The sequence below is a fragment of the Onychomys torridus genome, chromosome 9 (assembly GCF_903995425.1).
Source record: "Onychomys torridus chromosome 9, mOncTor1.1, whole genome shotgun sequence".
Classification (NCBI taxonomy): Eukaryota; Metazoa; Chordata; class Mammalia; order Rodentia; family Cricetidae; genus Onychomys; species Onychomys torridus.
Genome location: NC_050451.1, coordinates 40,597,376 through 40,606,344, shown reverse-complemented (window position 1 = coordinate 40,606,344; position 8,969 = coordinate 40,597,376). Strand labels below are relative to the sequence as shown.

Genomic DNA, 8,969 nt, shown 5'->3' with positions numbered 1-8,969 from the left:
GTAGTCATTGATATATCTGAAAAGGAATCTTCCTTGTGCTTTAATAGTGGGAACATGGATCATGGACTTCCACAGGGTTTCTTTCTGGCAACAGTATGGATCATAGACATCCACATGGTCTCTGGCATTGGCATGAGCCATGGACTTCAGCATGGTCTCCAGTGGTGGTACAGATCATGGACATCAAAATGGCCCTCTGCTGCAGCATGACCATGGATACCATCATGGCCCTTGGTGTCAGCACAAGGTCCTGCTGTCAGTTTTCAGAGAGTGACCCTCTGTCCTAGTATCAGCCTGGGCTGTGAAGGGATCTCCACAGGACACCCTCAGCCAACTACTCAACCAAATGCAACCCAGTCTGACCATTTAAAGCCTTGCCTAGCTACAAAAGATGGCAAGTTCAGACTCCATACCCTCCATTGCTAGGAGTCCTCACTAAAGTTGGTCACCCTGATAGATTCCAGGAAGTTTCCACTGCTATAGATTCCCACACTGCCCCCCATATACCCCCAAATTTCAGCTGTCTCTCCCCTCACTCTCTTCCTCCATCCCTCTCTGGGTCTGTGGATTGTAGCATGGTTACCCTTTACTTTATGGCTAATAACCACTTGTAAGTGTGTCCATACCATGGTTGTCTTTCTGGGTCTAGGCTACCTCACTTAGGATGATCTTTTCTAGTTCCATCCATTTGCCAGTAAATTTCATGATGTCATTTTTTAAATAGTTGAGTAATTTTCCATTGTATAAGACAAAGAATAAAGAAGGACATGTTACAAGCAACATGCTATAGAAGATACAATGAGTTCTGTTGGGGAAAGACTACTCTGATGATATGGCTCTTATAATTTTGAAGTGCCTTTCTTTGAAAAGTTAACATCTACCTGAAAGTTTCTCAGCTCATTACTGACCTGTGGCCACATGTTGGACCATGGTCATTGTTGTTCTTCAATCCATAAAACCTGTGGCCACATGTTGAACCTGTCTGGGACTCTACACTCATTTAAAATAAGTCAATAATATCAAAGCCCTCCTAGGAGCCTCCTATAACTTTTTTCAAGGCTTCTTTCATTTCTTTATTTCGGAGGCTGTAGATCATGGGGTTGAAGAAGGGAGTCAAAACTGAGTAGAACAGAGTTGTGAACTTTTGCATGTCCTTTGCTTGTCCTGATCCTGGACTTACATACGTTATCATGACTGATCCATAAAATAGAGCTACAACAGCCAGGTGTGATGAACAGGTAGAGAAAGCCTTCTTTGAGCCTGCAGCTGAGGGCATCTGTATCACAGCCCTCAGCACTAAGGTATATGAACCAATAATGTAGAAAAATGTAGCAAAGATGAGGAGGGAGCTCATAGTGCCGCAGATGAGAACAGTGCCTGGGATTGGGACACAGGCTGAAGCTAGATCCAACAAGGGACCGAGGTCACAAAGAAAGTCATCAATCACATTTGGGCCACAAAATGGCAGCTGAGTGATGAGCATCACTGGGATCAGAAACCAGAGGAACCCATAGACCCAGCAAAATATGATCAGGCTGCCACAGAACCTCGTGGTCATGACAGTGGGGTAGTGCAGTGGGCGGCAGATTGCTAGGAACCTGTCATAGGCCATGATAGAGAGAAATAAACATTCAGTTGTCCCCAGGGAGAAGAAGAAGTACAACTGGAGTAAGCATCGAGTGAAGGAGATGGTTTTGGTTGTGGAGAGGAAGTTGACCAGCATGTTTGGCATGTCAGAGTTGATGTAGCATATCTCTAGGAAGGCAAAGTTGGCTAGCAGAATGTACATGGGAGTATGGAGCCGCTGATCCCAGTGCACTGCATATACGATGGCCATATTTCCAAGCAAAGTGAAAACGTAAACCATGAAGAATATGGAGAAAAGGAAGATCTGTATTTCTCTGCGGCAAGGGAAGCCTAAGAGGATGAAGTGACTGACAGAGTGGGAGCTATTTCTGGCTGAGGTCATTCTCTTCTAGTCTGTGAAGATTACAGATTAAGAAATTATATTTCCTGACTCCTCTTCAAGAGAGTATAAACACAGTCCAGCTATGAGGCAGGGCATCCAAAACAGTGTTCTATTTGTTGTTTAACTGAACACCCCAATAACATTGTTGTTAAGATAATCTATATATTTATATTCACAATTATAAACCACTGGTCAGTCAAAATAGTATATATCAATAATCTTGTGAAACCTTTTTGAAAAAATTTCTTGAAATTAAGATAAATGTGTAAATGAACATATTTCTTCTTTTCTTCCTTAGTTATAGTTAATCTTGGAGAACACTGGTTTCAACAACTCAGAAAATTTTCTGGCAAAAGTTAAACTGATATCTCAGCATCTCTCTTAATTCACCTATAAACATGAGAATATATTTGGTTTTCTGAGACAAGGTCTCACCATGTAGTCCTGGCTGTCCTGGATCTCACTCTGTAGACCAGGTTGACCTTGAACTCACAGAGATCTACCTGCCTCTGCCTTCTGAGTGCTGGTATTAAAGGCTTATGCCACCACTGCCCAGCTAATATAATTTAAACAACACAGAGGAGAGAAAATGAGGTTTAAGATTCCATATGCTACCTCCTCTTCTAGGCTCTAGCCCAGTGATTCTCCATGACCTTTCCATCAATGCCTTCTTCCAGACCTACCAGATAAAGCCCAGGTCCCACATAACTACCCAGGTACAGTCTGACCAACTCCTTCTATGCATCAGCCATCCTCTTGGTTTCAGCCAGGTCCCACCCTACCTGCCACCACAAACAGGTTCCTTCTGCAATGCATCCAACCTCTCCACCCATTCAGAACTCCTACCTCCCCTTCCCCCTGCTTCTCTTTCCCCCTCCCCTCCCCCTCTCTTCCTCCAGGGGCTAGCCTAGTGAGTCTTCCTGATCTCCCTATCCACACCCTTTCTCCAAAATGCCGTGTCTATTCCAGGTCCCATATTCAGTGTCCTGGCTTAGTCTAGCCACACATATCAGCATTTGTTGGACTCTCCCTACAAATCTGCCAAACCACAGACCCTTCTATGACCCATCCAACCTTTCCACATAGCCTGGTATGCTCCTATATTAAAGACTTGGACCAGGAAGCACATCATGCCCAGTCCCCTCTGTACATCTGACTTTATTCCACCATAACTATTTTTAACCTCTAGGTCCAACCTGCAGGCACATCTTCTCTTCTGCCTCAACATGCTCTATCTACATCAAACTTAGAACTAATGAAAGGAGCCCACTTGCTGAGATCTTATCACAAAAATATCGATGATATAAAGTCAGTACCTTTCTTCCAAAACACATTGGTCTTGTAGAAATGCTTGCAGGTGAGAATTTCCTGGATAAATCCCAGGATACAACATTTCAAATAACATCAATAAACTTCATCAAAGAATTCATGGAGTTTATAGAAGACATGGTGAAACAGCTCAGTGAACTTAAGGAAAAAGAACTTAAGGAGAATGAACGTTTGAGTGATATCCAAGAAGGAGACAAACAGAACAATAATGGAAGAGAAAAAGGCAACCCAGGACTTGAGACTGGAATTAGAAACACTAAAGAGGACTCAAGCTGAAATGAAGCTGGAATTGAAAAACCCAGTACCTAAACTAGAAAACTCAAAGGAAAGTCTTAGAAGTTACAATGATTCAAACAGAAGTAGAATATCAAGTATCCAAGATAAAGTAGTCAAGATCTATAACCAATAAGCAAGGAACAGGAAAAACAAACAAAACCAAAAACACATGAAAGGAATATAAAACAACAACAAACAACAACAACAACAACAACAACAAAACCAGGAAAGGAACACACAGGAACTGTGAGACACTGTCTTAGTTAGGGTTTCTATTGCTGTGAAGAGACACCATCACCATGGCAACTCTTAGAAAGGAAAACATTTAATTGGGGCTGGCTTATAGTTTTAGTTCATTATTATCAAGGGGAAGCATGGCAGAATGCAGGCAGACACGGTGCTGGAGAAGGAGCTGTGGGTTCTACATCTTGAGCTGCGGGCAACTGAAGGAGACTGTGTGCCACACTGGGCATGGTTTGAACATATGAGACCCCAAAGCCCACCCCCACAGTGGACATACTTCCTCCCTTAATAATGCTACTCCTTGTGGGCCAAGCATTCAAACCCATGAGTCTATGGGGCCCATTACTATTAAACTACCACAGACACCATGAATAAAAATCAAACCTTAGAATTATGGGTATAAATGAGGGAGAAGAATTCCAAGTCATTCTAATGGTATAGACCAGACCCCCAACAAGGTCGTAGAAGAAAACTTCCCCAAACTAAGAAAAGATATACCCATATGGAGACAAGAAGCACACCAAGCCTAGTAAAGAAAACCCCCACAGAATATTATAGTTAAAACACTAAATATATGTAACAAAGAAAATCTAGTAAAGCTGCAAGAGGAAAAAAAAAAAAAAAAACTTAAGTCACATATCAAAGAAAACCCATCAGAATAGCAGTTGATTTCTCAATGGAAAATTGAAAGTCAGAAGCACCTGGAGCAATGTATTTCAAGTCCTAAAAGACCATCATGGCCATCCTAGACTAGTATATCCAGCAAAATTATCTGCCATAACTGAAGGAGAAAGAAAAACTCTCCATAATATAAACAGACTAAAATATTGTATTCAATAAACCAAACATTAGGAAAATAGAGAAAATGATATTTTGGGCTAAACAGAGGAACGAGCATAGCTCAGAGACTGGAAAGAAAGATAAGACCATCATCACTAAAACACAAAATGACACTGAAAAAAACAAAAACAATCAACAGATTGTCTGCAATTAACACAGGATTTAGCTCAGTGGTAGAGCATTTGCCTAGCAAGTGCAAGGAAGGCCCTGGGTTCGGTCCTCCGCTCTGAAAACAAAAAGCAAAAAACAAAAAACAAAAAACAAAAAAACACATTTCAACGTAACTGTAAGTATCAGTGCTCTCAATTCTCCAGTCCAAAGACACAAAATGACCGAATGAGTCAAGAAACAAAAATCGAGGGGAAAAAGATGGAGGTGGCTACGGGCACCCGCTGTGGAGCTCCAAGGAGTCTGAGAGGCCCACGGAGGCGCTGAGAAGTCAGGCGGCAGCAGCGGACGAGGCTGCAGGACCCACAATAGCTCCAGAACAACTAAGGGCGGCGGGGAGGGGAGGCAAGTCTTACAGGAAGATGCTTTTAAAATGTGGACTCACAAAATTGGAAGGGAAGACGGTGGAACAGCGCCACCACATTCGGTGAATCTATACCCTTCCCTGCTGCATCCCAGTCAGCAGGCTGCAAGCACGGAATTTGTTCTAATTAGCCCCGGACTGCCTTAACACGGAAGACAAGGAGATGTGAGACTCCCCGGAGCTCCTGCAGAAACAGGACGTTGCTGAATAAGGCTGGCCCCAGGCCTGCTGGCCAGTTCCCAGCATGGAAACCGCTCTGCTGCTTGGCCTCCAGGGAGTTAGATAAGCCAGGTAACAGCGTAAGCCTACAGGCATAGTGGTAATGTCCAGTGGCACCCACGGAGGATAGGCTGGTGTGCAGTGGCCTGGAGCTCCTGCGCAGAGACATGTCCTTGCTGAGTAGGCCCTAGGCCCTGCCAGCCACCAACATGGAGTCACCGCGGTTGCAGCCTGAGCTACTTGCCCTGCTGGGAGATGAATAGTGCTGAGCAGCGGTTTGGCGCGCTGCCTACAAGCTCAACAGTTATCCCTGGTGAAGTTTAAACCTGGTGAGCTTGGGGCTGGGGAGGCAGACATCGAGGGCAGGGAGGTGGCAACCAGGAGATAGCACAGAACCTGCCTCCAGATGCTCTGCCTAGCTGCAACATCACCTTGACTTTGGGCAACAGCAGGATATCCAAGACAACTCTCAGCAATGGTCCAGTATTTATGGTGCTTCAGAAACCAGAAACCTTGAACTAGACCAATAACTTGTGGCAATGAGTATTTACATGTAAAGTTTTCTGGGGAAAAATATATATCTGTCTATATAGGTACATATATATCATATATAGGTAGCAGCATACTACAGTTTCCAGTGCCAGTATGATGAATATTCAAGAAGGAGGTGGAAAAGGGAGAGGAACAGACCTGTGATGGAGTGGTGGAGAGAGATGGAAATAGAGACATGATGGTGGTGATAGGTGTGAGAGGAGCCTGAGATCAATAGGGCAATGTGTCATTGCCCAGTAGGGTGACAGGATGGTTTGCAGGAGCCTGGAGATTTTGCTCCAACTCACCCCCTAAACATACTGCCCAGTGGCACAATTGCCTTGTTTCTGAGCAATAACATGATATCCAAGATGAAGAATGGTTCATTTTCTGGACTGGACCTCCTTGAAAGACCTCTATGGTCTGTGCTGCCCCTGGAGGCCACTTTGGTATCCCTGGTCTGCTGCCCAAGCTGTACTAAAGCCTGAGGTTCATGTGGATGTCCATGATGTGGATGTCTGTAGGATGCCGTAGGATGGATGGTCCTACAGCAGCCTGGAGTTGTGTTGATGTCCATGGCCTGTGTTACCACTGTAGGCCATTTGAATTTCTGTGGTCTATGCTGCAGCCGGAAGCCATGTTGATGTGTGTGGACTGTGCTTTCTCTGAGGGCCATGTTGATGTGTACTGCCACCTGAAGTTGATGTTCTTGGCCTGTGCTGCCACTGAGGGCTATGATGGTGTCTGCAGCCTGTGCAGTGGCAAAGAACAGTGTTGATGTCTGTTGTCTGCACTGCCACCAGAGACCATGCTGAGGTCTGTGTGGCGCGTGCTGACACCAGAGGCTAAGTGGATGTTTGTGATCCATGCTGTCGCTAGAAACCATATATATATCCATGATCCATTTTTCTGCTGACTGTAAAAGGCAAGGAAGCTACTTTTGCCATGGTATTGATGACTGCAGACTCACAGCTGAGAAAGAGGGACATAGGAAGCTTCTGTGACAATTCTTATCCCTACTGCCTGCCCTCCCTCCCCGACAAAGAACAGCCTAGACAGAAAGCCATTGAAGAGAACTCTTAAAAACTGTGATAAGGAGAGTGTAGCTCTCCACAACTGATGGCTTCTCGCTGAGGTGCATGTGAGGAAGGACTCAGTTTTCTTTAAAGGGCTGGCCACTGGGAGTTTGACCATGTTCCAGTGAGTATACGGGCAACACCAATTGGACTTTTATTTTTATTTTTCTTCTTTTTTTTGTGGGGGGAGGTCACAATGGTAGGGGACAGACCTGTGAGGAATGGGAAATGAGATGCAGATGACAAGATACTATATATTTCTATCAGAAAACTTCTAGAAATGAGAAACAAATTCAGCAATGTGGCAGGATACAGAATCAGCTTGCACAAATCAAAATCTTTTCTATACACTGCCAACGAGTACATAGATATGGAGATCACAAATGGGCACTCATTCATGTTAGCCTCAAAGAAAATAAAATATCAAGGAAATGAAGGACCTCTCCAGTGAAAACATTAAACCTCTGAGGAAAAAGACACTGGAAAATGGAAAATTATCCCATGTGCACAGATGAGCAGAAGTAATATTGTGAAAATTGCCACTTTTCTAAAAGATATTTACAGATTCAGTGAAATCACAATCAAAATACTCATCTTATTCTTCATGTAAATGGAACAACAAGACTATCCTAAAATTCTTATGGAACCACAAAAGACCCCAGATAGCCAAGAATATCCTGATGAAAAAGAACAAGGCTGCAGGGATTACCGTTTCAGATCTTACAATAAATAACAGGGCTGTAGCAATAAACAATATGCCACTGGCACAGAAACAGACTTGTAGACCAATGAAACAAAATCAAAGATCCAAACATGAGTACACACAACTTCAGCCATTTGACAAAGATGACTAAATCATAATCTGGATAGAATAAATTATCTCCAACAATGATTCTTAGAAAACTGGGTGTCCACATATGGAAGAATGAAATTAGACCAGTACCCACCACCTTGCACACAAATTAAATCCAAATGGATCAAAGACCTAAATCCCAAACCTGAAACACTTAAACTGCAAGAAGAAAACATGACGTTTGTGCAGGAAAAGACTTCCTGAATAGGACTCCATTTGCCCAAGAATTTAGGCAAACAATTGACAAGGGGGACCTCAACACTAAAAAATGAAGGAAACAATCTACCAGGTAAAGCGGAAGCCCAGAGGATGGAAGAGAATTTTTGTTAGCTGTTCTTCTGGCAGAGGTTTAATATCCAGAATATATAAAGAACTCAAAAGATAAATAATAAAAAATGGCAAATGACCCCTTAGAAAACTGGACTTTGGACCTGATTTGAGAGTTTGCAAAAGAAGAAAACAAAAATGGTTAAATATTTTAAAAAATGTACATCATTCCTAGCAATTAGAGAAACAAATGCAAATCAAAACCACTTGTAGATTTCATCTTACCCCATCAGGATGCTAAAGATCAACAAAATGACCTGCAGCAAATGTTGGAAGGAATATAGGTAAAAGGGAACCCTCAGTCAATGTTCATGGGATTGCACAATGGTGTAGCTACTGTGTAAATCAGTGTGGAGAATTCTCAGCTAAAATCAAATCTACCATACTACATCACTGCTTGGCACATGCCCAAGGGACTCAACGTCCTACTCCGCAGACCCTTGCTCAGCCATGTTCAGTGCTGCTCTGTTCACAATAGCTAGGAAATTGAAACATCCTAAATGTCCTTCATCCAATAAAAATGGATAATGAGAATTTGGTACATATACACTATAGAATACCTCTGATGTGTAGAGCAGGCTGCCTTGAACTTGCCTCTGCTTCCTCCTGAGTGTTGGAGTTACAGACTCACACATCAGTTTTCTTTCTACTCTCTCATTTTGTTCTTCCTTCTTAGGAATGGGATCATCCTTCGTCTCTGTTCTAATCATGGCAATCTTTGGCCTCGTCTTACATTTCATTGCTCTGTAGTTGTTTATTGGCTTAGACCATTTC

At 43.0% G+C, this 8,969-nt stretch overlaps 1 protein-coding gene across 1 annotated transcript; it reads right to left on the bottom strand.

Annotated features, from left to right (window-relative positions):
- Window positions 1-1,030: 1,030 nt before the first annotated feature.
- LOC118591505 (olfactory receptor 11H6-like) lies at window positions 1,031-1,969 on the bottom strand. Its single transcript, XM_036199879.1, has one exon. It carries the CDS (start codon window positions 1,967-1,969, stop codon window positions 1,031-1,033), a length of 939 nt encoding a protein of 312 aa, XP_036055772.1.
- Between the last annotated feature and the right edge of the window lie 7,000 nt (window positions 1,970-8,969).